The sequence below is a fragment of the Pristis pectinata genome, chromosome 14 (assembly GCF_009764475.1).
Source record: "Pristis pectinata isolate sPriPec2 chromosome 14, sPriPec2.1.pri, whole genome shotgun sequence".
NCBI classification, from domain to species: Eukaryota; Metazoa; Chordata; class Chondrichthyes; order Rhinopristiformes; family Pristidae; genus Pristis; species Pristis pectinata.
Window position 1 is genome coordinate 37,773,667 of NC_067418.1, and position 18,825 is coordinate 37,792,491.

The 18,825-nt window shown below is 36.8% G+C and overlaps 1 protein-coding gene across 1 annotated transcript in view; it reads right to left on the reverse strand.

Moving 5' to 3' along the window:
• Positions 1–728: 728 nt before the first annotated feature.
• Positions 729–18,825, reverse strand: part of LOC127577738 (anoctamin-9-like) — an 88,752-nt gene continuing 70,655 nt past the window's right edge. Inside the window, exons 16-24 of the mRNA XM_052029246.1 lie at positions 16,912–16,969; positions 15,672–15,769; positions 14,476–14,618; positions 11,411–11,563; positions 9,353–9,500; positions 8,504–8,623; positions 4,913–5,006; positions 4,607–4,719; positions 729–3,419 (exon numbers count right to left, since the gene is read on the reverse strand). Of these exons, the coding sequence (XP_051885206.1) occupies positions 3,350–3,419; positions 4,607–4,719; positions 4,913–5,006; positions 8,504–8,623; positions 9,353–9,500; positions 11,411–11,563; positions 14,476–14,618; positions 15,672–15,769; positions 16,912–16,969 (997 nt within the window). The 3' untranslated portion in view covers positions 729–3,349. The remainder of the gene's footprint in view (positions 3,420–4,606; positions 4,720–4,912; positions 5,007–8,503; positions 8,624–9,352; positions 9,501–11,410; positions 11,564–14,475; positions 14,619–15,671; positions 15,770–16,911; positions 16,970–18,825) is intronic.

Here is an 18,825-nt window from a genome sequence, read left to right on the forward strand (position 1 = left end):
AATTGCTTCCCTTACAGTTAACATTAGTAGATATTGGTGCAGTAAATAATGAAAGACAGCCAGTTGTTGAATCCTTAAACTCATTTAAAGTCCCATTCCTCTGTACAAGTCATTCCATTCTCAGGCAAAATAAGCCTGTGGGAGGTTACAGAAAAATATCCATTAAAACTGTAGATTTGCATTGAGCATGTTGTGGCAGCATTTGCAATAACTATCATGCAAATCATTAATGCTTTGAGATCATTCTCAACTTCCCAAAAAATGTGTGATATGCAATGCAGGCAGCAATTGAGATGGGTTTAATCTGGCATAGTAATGCACTCAGTCAACAAGTTCATTGCTAACCAAAGCTAAGTACAGTTCTGAGGAGCTATCCAAGGTCTCCTAGATTGATACAGGTGCTAAGAAGGAAAGCCTTCAAGCCTGCCACAAATACCAGACCACTCCATGCCATACTACTGAAGGAAAAATGCTATAAAGGCTTTCAAACTTTTGTTTGATATTCACACAGTTTAAGGATCCTCAATCACTCTACGTGAATCATTGGCACTATGAGTATGCCTCACTGCCTAGCTCCTAGATAAACTAACATGACCTTACGGTTGTAACAGGGAACAGTTACTTCACTTTCATTCCATTGAAATATTGTATGCTTCCAAGTATTTTCTCTTTTGCAAAGTACACGAGAAAGCATTCTATCAAGGTGAGATGTAACTATAAAGCAACAAGCTTGTTTATTTTGTAAATTATGTAAATGAACAGTTTGTGGTTTTCACCATGTATTTAGTTTTCTATCCATTGTATTTGGAACGATATGCACCACCTTACGGGCCCTCTAGGTGTAGATCTGCTTTTGAGATAGGCAATCTGAGTTTTCTGCAACTGTCCTCCAAGAGTAACACTTTTTTTGAGAGAACCAGCTCTTTGGGTTTGAGAGAGTGCACTGAGCTGGCAGTCAAATTTACCACCCTGACTGTGAGAAAATAAGTGACCCCTGCTTGTTGAATGAAATATTACCATCTCTGGCCACTTTGTTCAGGCACTAGTGGAAAACCAAAACCACTATTGGTGGCAATATGTCTGAAAATATGAGATGATTGCACCATGGACGTCATTACCATTGAAGGTGTGGTTAACTGCATAATTGCGGTGTCTCACATTTTTGTGGAATTGATATCTATGGTCTTTTTGCCATCATCATTACATCTAAAAAGCTGTAGCTATTCTATACCAAAGTGTTCCAATGTTCTAATGTTCCAAAGTGGCAAAAAAAACAGCAGAGAATGAAAGTACCATGGTTGAGAAAAAGGGAAATGGTAATTATTTTTCAACTTCATACTTTGTTCTGTAGAAAAGCAAATTCATTTTATACAAAGGAAGGATTGAAATCAGTTTTTGGAACACATACAAAAATGCAACTGTACTCTTGTATTAGAGTTTTATCATTAATGTTATATTTTGAATATGATGAAATGAAGTTTTCAGACAACTGGATTTGCACTACATTTCACTCATGTTGATACATCTGAGCACATGATTGTTCCTCAGCCAAAGATAGTAAAATGTTAACTCATGCAGAAGACTGAAGAGTGCATATCCCCATGCCTGGGACACAATCTGTAGCCTCAATGATGTGTTCATCCCCACCTTTTACAATCACTCAAATGGCTTTAATTCATCCACTGCAACAATACTCGCACAGTATTCCAAGTCTAGAACTGCTGAGGTTGTAAGACCAGAATATGCAAAATTTTACCTAATGCAGTGCCTAGCAGCTGGAACAACAATTTTTTTTACTAAACATTTCATTTAAGTGCCCACAATCACTTCGATGGTCATTAATTAATCCGTAATCATTTTTATCTGCTTTATTTAAAAAATATCTTGCTCACACTTGAGGATTTTTGGGCATTGATGAAAACTTTACTCTTTTCCTGAAGAATTTTCTATACAGTTTTAAAAAACTGTTTTGCTCCTTGAAGGTTGAATGTTAGTAATAATCAATGAGGCAAATCGAAGGATCATGTAAGGATAATTAGAAATATAGTTGGATTATATGCTGTGTGTGTATGTAATTAGAGCCTTGTTGGTTGGATTGGCTTTTTTCCTATTATTTTTCTTGGGTTTTTGTTTCACTACCAGTTAAATGGTACTAATTTCTATAAGGGAGCCGGTGGGTGAAGGGATGCTGCCGTGGGCAACCATTCAGCATACTACACTGTTCAAAACTCATAGATCCTCTGCCACATTTAACTAATACTAAAGGATTAATTTGGATCCATGACTCCTAAAAGAGCTATTGATTTTTTTCCCCTTTAACTCTTTATTTTCAGCTTTGTTGAGAATAATCTTGGACACAGAGGATTTTGAACTTGGCAAAATTTGCAAATTCCTCTTTGGATTTAATTGAATTGCCATATTTTTATATATTTTAATTTATGTGACTCCCACTAATGACAGTGGTGACCATTTATTTTTCTTTTGTGTCATTTTCATTGATACATCCATCTCCATTTCAAGCCTGAGTCTATGCTATATAAATAAACTAAAATAATTAAGTACACAAAATGTAAATCAATCTTACCAGTAAAGGAGAAACTGTGGTAACAGTTGAACTGAAAACCTCTGAAAGGGAACCCCAGCTTTTCCCAAGGAGTGAACATTTAGATATCTCTTGGCACGTTCCTTTTTGTAGCCAATGGGTGGGAAGTGCCATTTACATGTCAGGTATCGTGATTTTGCTGTCCCAGAATCAGATTGAACTTCACTCTAATTCTGTAAAAGGATATTGAAGATAATAAAGTACGATTTCTTTTCCCTATCAAAGGACTATCAATTCCCGGGAATTTTTTCCCAAATATATTGTCCAAGCTTTGAGGTACAGAAGACGTGTTTCAAAGATTCTCCTAGTTGCATACTGAAGGCATATAGATTTTCCAGGTTGAAGTTTGTAGAGTTATACCTGCTTGATGCAAATCATCTGCTGTTGACTTCGAATTTGAAATGTCAGTCTAGTTCTCTGACTTGTTCCACAAATCAGGACATATGGGCTCATTTAGTCAGTAACTTTAAGCATGAAGAAATATGAACAATGATCAGTTTGGTTTGCATGAAACTGATTTTTTTCAATGGATTTCTTCTATCTGCAATGCAGTTCATAATTAATTAGGATGTTCTTCATTGAGAAAAAACAGCTGTGTAAGCTGTGATTTTGTTTTCATCAAAATCCACCTCTTTTCAAAGTGTTTTTAATCCAGTACAATAATATACAAGTAAATATATTATTAGGACAATTCTGAGCCAGGCAGAAATTGTTAAATCTTTACTGGCACACGTATTTTCAAAATGTTCACACAGTTGTTGTCTGTTGCCTGCACACATTAGGTGACCGATTATCAGGAATTTCTCCAGATGACATCCTGAAAGAAAGAATTATTCTCAGTAACATATAACTTTATACAACAGGTTTTCTTCTGATTAATTTTGCATTCTCTTCCTGCAATGCCAATTTTAAGCTAGTTTCCCACACTAATCAATAGGCCTCGGGTTACACGATATCAATACAGGCAACCCCCTCATTACAGGGAGTATGTGTTCCTAGAAAAAGGTCCATTTCGTAATTTTCTGTAACACAAAGCTGCATCATCTGTACATGCATCAAGAAACATGAGTTGAAAAAAAAATTATTTATTTACTTTTTTTCACACATTCTATGAGAGCAAATTTTATTCTGTTTCTCAAATTTTTGGGTAGTGATTTGTGAATTCTCTAAGGATGAATTTCCGTTACTCACATAACTGTAACGCAGAAGTCACCTGTACAAACATTGTACCAGGCACAGGGTTACACTATCTAACACTAGTAGTACCTGGACCTACAGTTACACTCTGTTTGCTTCAGCATAGACCCCACCAATTACATTGCCTTTATTCTGGACACCTGCCAATTGGACAAATGACATTAGCCATTTTCTGGTATCAAACAATTGTCAAGGCAGTTTGAGCGGAACCATCATTGGTTCCCATCTACTGCTGCTCGCTATGCACTACCGTCTATGAATAATGCTCTTCAGTGTTAATTAGATGTAAAGAAATTGACATATTCTTAGATGGGCACCTTGGTCAGCATGAATGAGTTGGGCTGAAGGGTCTGTTTCCTTGCTGTATTACTCTGTGACTCTATATGAAATACTTTAAGAACTTTGAAATTAACAGGGGCTGAACAGTTTTCTTTTTATTGCAGAACTTAAAGTAGCTCTGCTGGATGGAAATAGAGCCATACAGTTGGTACTGGGTAAATGCAATATGGATTGTACATTTGTTTGTAGAAGAAAGCAGTAGCTTCAATGTTTCAGACTTTCAGAACACATTACTTAATGATCAGTATCACAGTACTTTTGATTAACACTGGCATGTTGCACTGATATTGTATAAAATGGATAAATTGTGTTTGTGTGCACAGCTGCCTTTGCACTGCAATAAAATTGATATCAGGTGGAGTCTTGCTTACACAGTTTTAATTAAAGTTCATCAGAACTCATATAACTCCAGTAGGATGTCTGTGATTTGAACTCATGACAATGATTTTCAATAAAGCACAAACTTACTGCAGTTCCTTCTGTAGTCGGTCATACATTTGCTGTAGATTTTGATTTGTCACTGAAGCTGGAACATCAGGAACAAACCAAGCTGCAATATACTTGATGCAAACAACAACATTCTGAAATGGAAATGAAAACAGACATTCTTATTGCATACAAACTGTATTTTTCTACATTTTTTTCAATATGGTTAATTTTATATCTGATGATAGTCAGTACTCAAACTGTTTAAGTTGTGCAAATAAACTATTGATCCAGAGGAAAGCCATCATTGGAGAAGTGCATTGTATAGAGACGAGCTAGTTTATTTACCTCAAATAAAACAAGAAACCCCAAACGAGCAGCAAAAATGTGCCAGAACTGAATTGTATATTCATGGTCATCAGCAGTTCTGTAATCACGATACCTGAGAAGCAGAAACAAATGTAAGTAAGCTATAAACTTGTGAGCCAAAGCAGTCAGAAGTGAAAGTAAATGATCCAAGTAACATTATGGCCAAAAAACTAGTGGCCTGGTAATTAGACTAAAATGATGCATGCATTGACCTCTGCTACTTGTAGATGCACTCTTTAAATTGATGGAAAGGTTTATCTAAATTATAGAGAAGTTTGGAGGTCCAGGCTGCATATCGTGTGCTAGTCCATAACAATCATGAATTGCTCATCAGGCAAGCCTGTGCTAATCCCACACTGGCTGTCTTTGAGGGCTAGGATTGTAGAAACTTGTAGCATAGGAATCCATGTTGAGCAATGCCCTCACCCTGCACTGGGAATTCTAAACCCCAACAGGCCATTATAGACACCAAGCAACTGGAAGAAACTTTGATTTTTTTTTAAATTAAGTACTCACAAACTGACCAATCAAGATAGGACAGGAAGGTGTGACTAATAGCGAGACAGATATGGGATCCAGAAAGTAGCATTGCAGAAGTCTCAGCCATTGCATTTGTCCAACAGACAGGAGACTCTCCCAGCCCATGTGGATAAGATCAGAGGCTACAAGGAAGTGCTAAGTCATTGAAAGCTGTTGTGTTCAAAAGGGACCTGGCTCTCCTTGTGGACAAATCACTGAAAGTTAATATCCAAGTACACCAAGCAATTAAAAGACAAAATTTGAGAAAAAGAGCAGAGATTTCTTGCTGCAATAATAAAGGATTCTGGTGAGACCCATTTGGAAAATGGTGTACACTTCTAGTCTCTGGACCTAAGGAAGAACATATCTGTGATAAAGGGAGTGTGTTGAAGATTTACCAGATTGATTCCTGGGATGGAACATTAGTCATATGAAGAGAGATTAAGCAGACTGGAACTATATGTCTTGAGTTTAGAAGGATGAAAGGTGATTTCATTGAAACATACAAAATTTGTACAAGGCTTGACAGGGTAGATGTGGGGGTGATGTTTCCCTAGCTGGAGTTCTAGAATCAGGGGTCACAGTCTCAACTAAAGGGTGGGTTATTCAGGATTAAGATAAGAAGACATTTCTTTACCCAGAGTATGTTGAATCTTTGGAAGTCTCGATGCAAGAAGGTTGTGGAGCCACAGACACTGAATATATTCAAGGCAGAGACTGATGTATTTTTAGATATGGTGTTAGTGCAGGTCACGGGTGTTGAGGTTAATGATCAGCTATGATCTTATTGAATGTTGGAGCAGGCACCAGAGGCCAAGATATCTACACCTGCTTCTACTTCTTATGTTCTTAGCTGTTTATTCACTACCATCTGTCAAGTTATGGTTGGAGGAATCTTAAAGGACTTGGCATGTGCAGTATCCATAGATAGTACAGCAGTAAATCATCAAGCTTAATTTCATCAGACCTACAAGCTAAGTAAAATTGGCCATCAAAAACTTAAAAGGGTGAAGTTGTATGAACAGATCACTCTCAAATCATCTAAGTCACACACCAAGTTTGGATGTGTATTCTGTAACTGTATCATCACTGAGTCAATTTTTAAGCATTGCCTTTCTAATATTATTGTGGGTCTATCTTGGTCACAAAGATTGCAGTGCTACAAGTTGGCACTACACAAGAAGAACACAAAAATATGAGAAAATAGGAGTAGGCCACCTGGGCCTTCAAGCCTGCTCCACCATTCAATAATAATCATGACTAATCTACACCAAGCCTCAACTCCTCCTCTGTGCCACATCCCTATATCCTCAATCCCCAATCTTTCAAAAATATATCTACCTCCACTTTAAATACTGCTAATGAGTTAGCCTCCACAACTTAATGGGACATGGAATTCCAGATATTTACCATTCTCTGTATGAAGAAATTTCGAAGTGCCTAGTTTTAAGTGACCGGCCCCTTGCAACTTTGTCCTCCCATTCGAGATTCCCCACAAGTGAAAACCAATGATATCATAACCTTTCTTGGGTAAGGGGACCAAAACTGTGCACAATACTCACCAACACCCTGTACAATTGTAATAAAACTTACCTATTTCTAAACTCCAACCACTTTGCAACAAAGGCCAATATGCCATTTGCCCTCTTAACGATTTGCTGCACTTGCCTGCTAACGTTTTGTGATTCACAAAATGAATGGATGCATCTGTACTCAGATGCATACCTAGATTCATTTGTACTTCACTTATTTGCAGTGTTTTTCTATTTAGATAACAATCTGCATTTTGATTCCTTTCGCCAAGGCGCATAACCTCATATTTCCATTTCCCAAGTTTTTGCCCACTCATTCAATCTATCTGTATCCAGAGTCACAATAACCTCATCATAATTTGCGTTTCCAATTATTTTAATGTCATGAACAAAGCTGAATACCTTGCATTCTGCCCACTCCTCCAGGTCATTAGTATCACAGTAAATAATTGAGGGACAAGAACTGATCCTGCAGTACACCATGAATTACACCTTCTCATGTTAACTTAGAATGAGTATTACTCCTTCAAATTGCAAAAGAATATCTCCTCATTAAGCTTAATTTAAGGGTAGTTCATCCTAATGTTTCCTCGCAGCTTAATTGACAGAGAGTATGAATTATAGGTTTGGTGGGTAGAAAATTAAAATCTGCCTGAGCCAAAATACTTTTGAAAATCTTCAAAGTTGACTGGACCCAAACCAGATCCTTTGGATCCTGTTGGTCTAGGATTGTGGAGCTGGGCTCTACAGAAAATGCTGCCAATTTAACATAGCAAGTTCTTCACTTTGAAAACTTTGGCTGCTGAAAATCTGAAATAAAAACAGAAAATACTGGAAACTCACAGCAGCTCAGGCAGCATCTGTGGAAAGTGAAACTGTGTTAACATTTCTGGTCAAAGACCCTTTGTCAGAACCGGGAAAGAGAAAATATGATATTTAAGTTGAAAAGAATGTAAAAAAAAATTCAAATTCCATTAAAAGTAATAAAATAATTAAAAACATTAAATGAAAGTAAGCAAAAAAAAAAGATAACATACTTTTGCTCATAATCTCCAGACTGGGAATCCTCATTCTGGTAAATGGGAATTAAAATCCAATATTAAGTCTGACAAGCATACAATCTGAGAAGTGGAATCCCTAACATAGTGCTGGTGTTAACAATTCAGCACATCCTCGCCTGCAGTGTAAAGCTGGGCCATATTTACGTAGGAGCTGCTGAATGCTAGCAGTTCCCTTCAGAGCTGCCACCACAGTCAGCAACATTTGGCCCATCTAAAAATGAAGGGATGATCCCTAGCTGCATTAACTCTGCAGTGAAATAGCACTAAATTCTTTGCCCACATTTGCACACGCAAGTCACCCACGTGAGTAGAATGCTCAATAGCCATCTAAGTCCCTGAAATGATACCTCAGTATATCCATATTTTCAGAAGAGAAAGAAAGAAAGTAATGAAAAGAGGTCAGGAAGCCTAAACACTTTGGTACACACAAGAGGTGGAAAGGTCTAGCAATGTTATACCTGCAATAGTTTACTCGGAATCCCAGTGTTTCTGATCCATTGTCCTTTAAACGAGTTTCGTTCTCAAAATTTTTCACATAGAACACCGAGAGACTGTTATTAATGTATCCTGTCAAACAACTGCAAAGAAAACAAAAAAATCAACAGCATCGCTAACATTTGAAGGAAAGAGTATTAGGATCCAAACAGATTATCAGTTTGAAATACCAAACATTTGTGGGCTGCATTTTTGCATCTTTCTTTTGATGTATGCATTAAAACTAATGTAATAATGTTTCAGGAAATGCTAAGGGTGTATTGCTCAGTCAACTCTTTAATGTAGTCAAGGGAATTGCACTTGAAAATTGTAAGATTGCCCAAAATTTTCTCAGATTTCCCTGCTTTCATCCATTTCAGTCACAGGACTTATTATTAGTTAGAAGAATTGATTTTCACTAACATCTCAAGGGAAGGCAGCATGCACTTTTAGTATCTGCAGGGATCTAGTTCCATTGCGTATCAGATTGGGAAATCAGCTACAAAGACAGAAAATGAAGGTAATAGCAGGTGGGGCAGCATCTGTGATCATTAATTCTCTTTCTTTCTCTGTAAATGCTACCTGACTTGCTGAGTATTTCCTGCTTTTCCAGTTTATATTTCAGATTCCAGCCTCTGCAGTTTTTTGCTTTGGGAAATCCAGAATTAGATTTGAATTCCGGTGTTGGTCCAACAAAATATTATGTGTCTTGGGTAACTTTATTCAACACAAAGCATCAGCCCTACACACAAAAAATATATGAAGATGGTCTCTCTCTGCTATGTTTTGCGATCCATTTGCCAAAGATGTTATAATTCATGTTTTATACTCACTTGTCAACTGAACTGTGTCCTCTTGCACATGGACCATATTCATACATATAAACTAATCGCGGGATGAAATCAGATGTGATAGCAATCACCAGCCCATTTCCAATGACAGCCAGAACGCCAATTGCCTCAAGGATTTTCACCCATATCCCTGTAGCATAGACATATCCCAGTTATGTTCTTGTTACCAAAACATAATTGAGCTGATTTATGTGTGTGTGTGTGTCTGTGTGTCTGTATATAGTTTCCCTCTTGCTTGCACATCCAAATTCCAGATCCCAGCTTCTGTTGAACCATCACATCCTATTGCATGCAATGGGCCAATGGGCTTGATTGCATCCCACCAAAATAGTGAAATACAAGTGGTTGATGGGTGAGATTATATAATTTCGCAATGAAACCTGAACCGCAATCTATTCAATCAGATCTTGAGCACACTGTACGGAACTACATCACAGTTTATGATGTCAGGGTACTTGAATCAGGATGACAGAACAAGATCCCAAATCACACACAAAAAAAATCTTAATTGTTAAAAATCATTCTGAACTAAAATATAGTCAATGAAGAGAAATAAGAGATAACGTTTCTAAAAATAATAGATTGAATGCTTTGCTTCATATAGTGAGTGTTAAAGAACAGACTAATTTGTTCAAAATAAAATGATCAAAGATGGAATTGTTCTGTGTCAGCACAGAAAATGCTGGAAATATTCAGCAGGCTGAGGAGAGTTGACCTGCAGAGTATTTTCAATTTTCCTTCATCTACAGTCTATTTTCCTTATTGACTGAATTGTTATTGATTGTTTTATGAAACTTTATCTACTATTCCACTCTATAAGCCCTATTCACAATTTATTTAAAAACGATATTTAAGCTTGTACTAAATTTAACTGTAAAAAAAAATCTATTATCAGTCTTTGATTATGATTGTGGTGACATGACCTAGTTAATAGTGAGCAGCCATGTTATTGAGGTCAATGAACTCTCACTGATAACCATTCTTCAAATCTATTGCAAAAAAAAATTAAGTTTGCAGTTTCTGCAATCATCTCCATTTCTGTGAAGTGCATTAGGATGTCATACAATGCTAATGGAGTGAAGATAAACTAAATTTGATGCCACAGATTCATGAGGAAATGATCAAAAGGATAGGATTTAAGGAGTGCCTTAAAGTGGGGGACAGTTGTTTAAGGAGAAAAGAACATGGTTATGCCTGATGGATTTGCAAACAAGGATGAGAATTTTGAAGTTGATGTGTTCCTTAGCCTGGAGCCAGCAAACGCAAAGAATTTGTGGATATCAGAATGTGGGCAGTGAAATTTTGGATGACTTCAGAGGAAGACCACTGGCACAGTTGATTGATTTGGAGACACAAAAGGCATTAGGAATTTGAGAAGAGAGCAAGAATATGGTATTGAGATATTGGATCAGCCATATCGATTTGAATGGCAGAGCATGTTTGAAGGGCCAAATGGCCTACTCCTGTTTCTATTTTTCTATGCCAAACCTAGAGGTAAAAGAGGCATGGATAAGGCTTCATCATAAATAAGCTGAAAAAGCAGCTTTGGCAGGTAAGGTGGAAATTGGCTTTGAAGCTTGAAAAGATTTTGTAACTTCCCTCAGAAATATAATTACATCCACTGTTACCTTGTTTTTAATGAGTAACAATTGTTATCATGAGTACTAAGTTTGACAATACTGCAATATAATTGAACAGGCATGTCCAGTATTACTTCTGACTGAAACTATCATTATTTGAATTACGTGTTAGGAGTAATTGGAACCGTTGGCTTGGTCATTTTTTTCACCTTGCCCATGTTAGATCTGCCACTAAACAGTTAGAAGTTTATTAGGTTACTGAGGATGAATAAAAATGATAGGGCACTGGGCCACAAAAGAGGTAAGATGCATCACTTATAATAAAGCCCACTGTCCTCTAATGCTTTTTATCTGAATATCTTTTCTTATAATTGTATATTCTTTACCTCAATGGTCACACATATGAATATGCTTTCCTCATTCTGAAAGAGAAAATAGAAATTTTTAGTTGAAGCCTTACCAATATCTTTTGCTTTTCGTGGTATTGGCCGTCTCTGAAGCAATAGCATCTTTCGAGCATCCAGTCGAACTTCAAATAGATTATTCACAAGTGCCAATAGTGGAGCCAGTGGGAAGGCTGCAACAAATATCGTGGTGAAACTGTATTGAATTGCTGAAAAGGAAAAGATATTGATAAAATTGTCAGTAACAAATCAAATAAATTAAAATTCAATTCAATTAGTTCAGTAAGAAGCTGGTCTTGAACTTAAATAAAGTCAGGTTTTACAGGTTTGTAGGGTAAACTGTCGAAGGTTGATTGCAAAACCAGATTAAAAGATTTACCATTTAATACACAAAAGCATGGATTTGAAATGAATTCTTCAAAATTCATAACAAATAAGCATTATATTGAAAAATAAAAACTCCATGGGAAAACTGATCTATCTATAGCTACTGAGATTAAGATAGTATTAGATCAAAAACAAAGGTTTTTGATGTTGCCAAGAAGAATGGTAAGCCTAAGAATTGGGAAGTACCAATGAATGACCAAAACATTGATAGAGAGGAGAGAAAGGTATAATAAATATAACAAAAGATTGGAAGAGCTTCTACAATATCAAATGTAAGATGGGACCATATAAATAAAAACAGATTTCCATATAAATGACTGCAGGAGAAATCATTAAGAAAATTTAAGAAATGGGTGAGGCATTATACAAATATCTTTTTTTCTGTCATCATTGCAAAGACTCAATAAATCTGACAGAAATCAAGAGGCACAAAGGATCAAATAACAGAGAGGAACAAAGTAATTAATACCACTAAAGAAAAGGTACTAGAGAAAGATAAATGGGACTAGAACTCAGACAAATTCTTCAGATTTGTTTACATCTCAGGGTTCTGGTATAAAGATTGCCATATATTGGTAATGATCTTACAAAATTATGTAGATTCTGTAACTACTCCAGCAGATAAGAAGATAGCAAAAAAAGGTGCCACTTTTAAACAGAGAAAGAAAAAAATGGGTAATTGTGGACTATTTAGCCTGACATCAGTTGTCAGCAATATGTTGCAATCCATCATAAAGGATGTGGTAACAAAGCACTTAGGTCATAATATGATAGGCAGTTGACATGTTTCATAAAATGAAAATAGTATTTGATCAACAAAGTAGAAAAGGGGGAGCCAGTGGATTTAATAATATCTGGATCTTCAAAAAGCATTTGATTTTTTCATACAACATGGTTGTTACATAAGATAAGGGCTCATTGGGTGTAATGTATCAGGGCATTAGAGGAATGGTTGGCAGACTTACCTTGATACATTACACAGTTCAGGTGCCACAGATAGTGGACCCTTAGGTCTTAATAATCTATATTACTAATTCAAATAAAAAGTCATTGTGGAACTTATCCTGCTTTGGTGCTAGTACAAAGTTAGGTGCTCAAGGGTGACAGTGAAAAAGGCGCAAAGTGTCTGCAAAGGAATATAGACAAGTGAAGTGTGTGGAGAAGCTGACTGATGGAGTATAATGTGAAAACTATAAAGTTATTCAATTTTTAGAACTAAAGTTTGAGTTTGGGAGATACTGTCAGAGTAGCATCAAAAAACTGGAATTCATTTTGTAGACAGAACTCTCTGCAGACAGTATGCTGGTGGTTGAGGGAGATGAATGTTTAGCATGGTGCAGAGGAGCCAATCAGGTAGGCTCTTACTTAATCTGAGGGTAGGAGTCTGAAATAAGAGAGAGATTGGGAGGTGAGTTGGAGGATCTTTTGGGGAATTCCTGAAGTGGCTGCAGGGTAGGAATATGATGCTGAACTTTGGTTTTATGGTGGGGAATATATTGACGTATTTTTAAAAAGGGTAAGAAGACTGCAAGACTATTTGTATTTTTAAATATAGACTTCCTCCTAGGTGGACAACATGGAAAACAATGACCTTCAGTGATATTTTGTATTGTAATGTGATAATAATATTCTGTTCTGACTGCCATTCCTGCAACTAACTTCAAATGTTTGCTGCAGTAAAATTACATGGGCACTAATATCCTTCCAATACCTCAACTTGTTTGTTCTTCAAATATTGCCTCTAATATTAAACATTACTGTGCTATTCTAAAATAAGGGGTAGTACTGAGTTCAATCATGGCATCATGATTATTAAATAGTGATTAGAATGGGAGTATTCTATATCTCATTATTCCACTAATAGTCCTAACTTCATTGTCAGGATTGATTTAATCCCTTCTCAAATAAACAATGGTCAACATCTAGTGCAATGGATGTCAGTGTGTTGAGTTTATTTTGTGCCACTTCAAATTCAGAATCACTTCCTAAGATTCTTCAATTCTGACTCAGCACAACCTTTTGTTCCTTAAAAAGTGAACTGTGCTTTACCAACTTCTGCAAGAAAATAGATAAAGAATCTTTACATCTCAAACCTCATTGATCAAAAACCTAGAGTTGTCATTCTTGACATCTCAATCCTTTTCAATCATTCTGTCTTTATATTCTGTTAGGTATATGATGTTCATTTTCACACAATGCTCCATATATGTATGGACCTTTATTATAACTCAATTCTCCTTTATTCTGTGTCTTAATATATGATTTGCTTATTTTCTCAACGACCTTACAGGGCCACTTAAGAGAAATACCAATAGGCTGCCAATTCCCTTGGAACTGTGATAGCAGAAATCAATTTTATCATAACTCAAAGGGGACATAAAACCTCAGTACTGCTTATTTCCTATTCCCATTAATAAATTGCCATGTTTCTTCCTCTCCACATCTACTCTTTATGTAAATCTGTACTCTTATATTCTGCATGCACAATCCAATTTGTTAATTCTGTTATATTATGTACATAATATACACACCCGTTTCTTGTAAATATTTATGACAATCATGCAATCATATTGATTTTTATTACTTTGCTATTAAAATTGTTGCATGATAATAAAAACAGGTCAGTGAAGAAAAGGGCATTTAGACAAATAACCTAAACAAATAACATAGTTGCAGATTACAGATTGGTGAGAGAACTGATTAAAACATTAAGAGTGAGTGTGAAGAGACATACCCATTTCCAAAAATTCATTGAATAAGCTAAAGGAATCAACACTGTTCAGGCTGTAATTTTTCATCCAATGATCCTTAATTCCATCTTTCACATCTTCCTTTAGGATCTTTTTATGATATCTCTTCCATTGATGTTTCAAGGATCTGTCAAAGATGGACAACTGAAATTATATAGGAACACGGAGCCAGTCACATTTAACAACACAAAGAAAATGCTGGAAATACTGGCATCTAAGGAGGAGACAAATAGAGTTAATATTTCTGGTCAGTGGCAAGCATTTTCTGTCTTCAGATTTTCAAAATTACCAGTAGTTTGCTAGTGGACATTTAAAAATATGGTGTGAATTCTAATGAAAATGTAATTGTTATTTCTGGAACAGTCCTTTGGGGTTCTATCTGACACAAGTCTGCATCAGTGTATCTTACGTACTTAGTAGAGATGAGTCCATTGCTTAAAGACTGTAGGTGCTCTAAAAGAAACTGACTATATTGACAGTCTTATTCTGGGAGACCACACATGGCAGATTAATGGTTAGAATTTAGGTAAGTGGATGGGAAACCTGGATGAAGCTTTATTCTGCATCTGAAACCTATTTGCTTAATCTCAATTGTACCCAAAATGGAAAAGTCCCCTCACTTTCCACCTTTATCAACATAATTATCACAATATTGAAAATCTTGAGGAAGATTTTCATTTGACATCTACTAACTTTTGAATCTAAGAAGTTTCACACAGTCACCAAAATCCAACAACAAAGAGAGAACTATCAGTGTCACAATTAAAACATTAATCTCAATACTTGGGAAATTGGAAGGGACAAATTTTTGTACTAAATAACCAGTGGCACAGAATATGTTGTATAACCTTGTCTCTGTTGAACCAATATAATGTTTATTGTACATCAATCAATGGTACATGTTCACCAAATATGAATATTGTGCCTTTTTAAAGCTGTATGATAATGTATAAGTGCAAGGATATGAAGGATATTAATCATTTACTTTATTACTGCCACGCAATGATTTATAATGTCAGATTGAAAATGTTGCCCAAGGCTCACAATTTCAAGCTACTGTACAATTAGGTACCCAGTGTCATATCCTTTAGATTATAAATAACCTGATCCCAGTACAATTGCCATCCTGTATATAACCTTCTGTGATCAGTAGATTTACTTCAAATGAAGGATAACTTACGGGACAGCATACTCCACACAGCTGCTCAGTAGCTGCTTCAGTATCGTGACAACAGCCATTTGAATGAAGAGATCTGTCATGCAGCCACTTGGATGGCACTAAAAGGAAAAAGAACATAGACTATTTCTGTCTGTCCATTATGGTAGCATAATATTTATTTTATTGGACTAATATCCAGAGGCCAGGATCATTGATCTGGAGACTCAGATTCAAGCTCCACAGTGGCAATATGGAACTCAGAGTCAAAAACTTATCTAAATCTGAAATCAGAATATCCATAGTTGAGATCACAAGCAACTAGATGATCATAAAACCCCATGTGTTTAGTAATCTGCTTCAGGAAAGCATATCTACCAGCTTTACACTTTTTGGCCAATATGCGACTCCAGACCTACTAATCTGGTTGATTCAGTTCAAGCAATGTCTACATCCCTGGAATGAATTAAACAAAAAGAGATCGCATGTATCTGCAGCACCATCATAATACTACCTTATGCATGAGACAACTTTAACTGAATAGGAATAACGCCCTATCAGCAGTCGTAACTTTCTCCAGGGAAACTCGTATAATTGCATTCCATCTTCCTTACACCATAAAAGGAGCTAATTTCAGCCTGTTGAATTTATGTTGGTTCACAAAGCAATCCCATTCATTTTCCCTGCAACCTTATCTCCACACATTGCCAACAACTGTCCGTCAGAGTTTCACACTTGCCTACACACTAGGGTAATTTACAAAGGCCAGTCTGCACATCTTTGGGATGTGAAAGGAAACCAGAGACCCAGGAAAACACAGGTAGTCACAGGGAGAACATGCAAACTCCATGCAGACAACACTGGTGGTCAAGATTGAACCTAGGTAATTGGAGTTGTGAACCAACAGCTCTACCAGCTGAAGCACTGTGCTGCCCTGTGCCCTTTGAAAAGAATTGTTCTCTCACAGGCAGTACTGAAGATGAATATGACATATGATTTATATACACCATCCATTCCAGAAAAACACATCTGCAGGGTTGGAAATGGTAGAAAATTAGGCAAGTGAGAGAAGTGTGTGAGAAACCAATTAAAAGTAAGGTAATATGAAGAGGAAGTCAAAACTAATACTTATCTATCCAAGCAAGGGTTTATGAATCAGGGCAAACTTATCGATGTATTCTGTCTCAGCAGATATTATTGATATTTTATAACTTATAGTGTCCCAAGTTGTGTGAAAAATATGGATCAACAAATTAGTACTCACCTCCTCTAGACGCCACTGGCTTGCTATTCTCACATAATTACTTGGATGACCATTAATCCTAACAGAGAGAAAAAATTACTTCTTGCAGGTGAGACTCACCAATTTAAGTAAGATGAATGCACATTGCTTATACAGTATAGTGCATCTCACTATACACTCACTGTATAATGCAATCCCACAACACTTTCACCAACCATGCATTGCCGTTGTACGTTTTATACAGTTATAGAGCACGTACAAACTTACCCCAACAGTTTACTGGTGCAAAAATAAGTAATATAGCAATGTCCTAGCAGGATTTGTTGGCATTTAATGGAAATATTTTAACACTATTGAAAGCTATAAACTTTGCATTTCATGCACACTTAAAAGTGCATAGTTCCATATAATTAATATACAGTAGCACCATTATACTTACAAGACACATCATGTTCGCTTTGTCTACCTACTACAAGGTAATCACAGTTCAATAGATCTCCATATAGATCTATTTGTGATTGACTACAAAATCACGATCCAAAATTGCACAGCCCTGCTAACAAAACCTATTATATAACTTTCTACAGATTAGCTTAATGTGTAAGTGGTTGAGGTAGGTCTAATAGTATCATTTAAGAAGCACTTGGATGGGTACATAGAGGTGTGGGCCTTAGGGGGATATGAGCTGAATGCAGGAAATTGGGACTAGCTGGGTGGTCACCATGGACTTGTTGGGCTGAAGGGCCTGTATCCATGCTGTATTGCTCTATGACTATGTAAAAAAAAATTGGTTGAAATTATTTATTTAAAAATTGCTACAACTTTGGCATCAGGATCTTTCTGACTAAAATAAATTAAGACAGGCCAGATGACCTTTGTCATTTTGTTAAGCAATTACTTAGAGTCATACAACATGGAGACAGGTCCTTCGGCCCAACTGGTCCATGCCAACCAAGGTGCCCCATCCAAGCTAGTCCCATTTGCCAGCGTTTGGCCCACAACCTTCTAAACCTTCCCAATCCACGTACCTGTCCAATGGTCTTTTAAATGTTGTTATTGTACCTGCCTCAATCACTTCCTCTGGCAGCTCAATCCACATAGGTGCCATCCTTTGTGTAAAAAGCATTGCCCCTCAAGTTTCTATTAAATCTTTCCCCTCTCACCTTAAATTTATGCCCTCTAGTTCTTGGTAACCCAACTCTGGAAAAAATACTGAGTGCATTCACCCTATCTACTATATGTCCCTCATGATTTTATACACCTTTATAAGATCACCTCTCAGTCTCCTACACTCCAAGGAATAAAGTCCCAGCCTGTCCACCCTCCCCCTATAACTCAGTTCCTCAAGTGCTGGCAGCATCCTTGTAAATCTTTTATGCACTCTTTCCAGTTTAATAACATCTTTCCAATAGCAGGGTGACCAAAACTGAACACAATACTCCAAGTGAGGCCTCACCAGCGCCATGACCTCCCAACTTTTATACTCATTGCCCTGACTTATGAAGGCCAGCGTGCCAAAAGCCTTCTTCACCACCCTGTCTACCTGTGACTCCACTTTCAGTGAACCATGTACTTGTACTCCAAGGTCCCTCTGTTCTACAACACTCCCCAGTGCCTGAATTTGTCTCCTCTTCTGCCTCACCCCTTCCAGACTGGGTGCTGTCTTAGAATATGGGGCATGACATTTTCGCTAAGCTGGACAATTTATAAAGAAAGCATCGGGTGCTGAAGCTGGTCAGCCCCTCACACAGATCAATGCACATGAGAGAAAAAGAAATCCAAGGCTTAACATTATTCTTTATTTACATAAAGACCTGAAGGGCTAGCAGAATTCTGCCATAGATCCAATGTGCGAATCAATAACTCTGATTAAGCAGGTGCTAGTTCTTCAGATACGAGTAAGTCAGAGAAAATATGTGTCATTCACCATTAGCT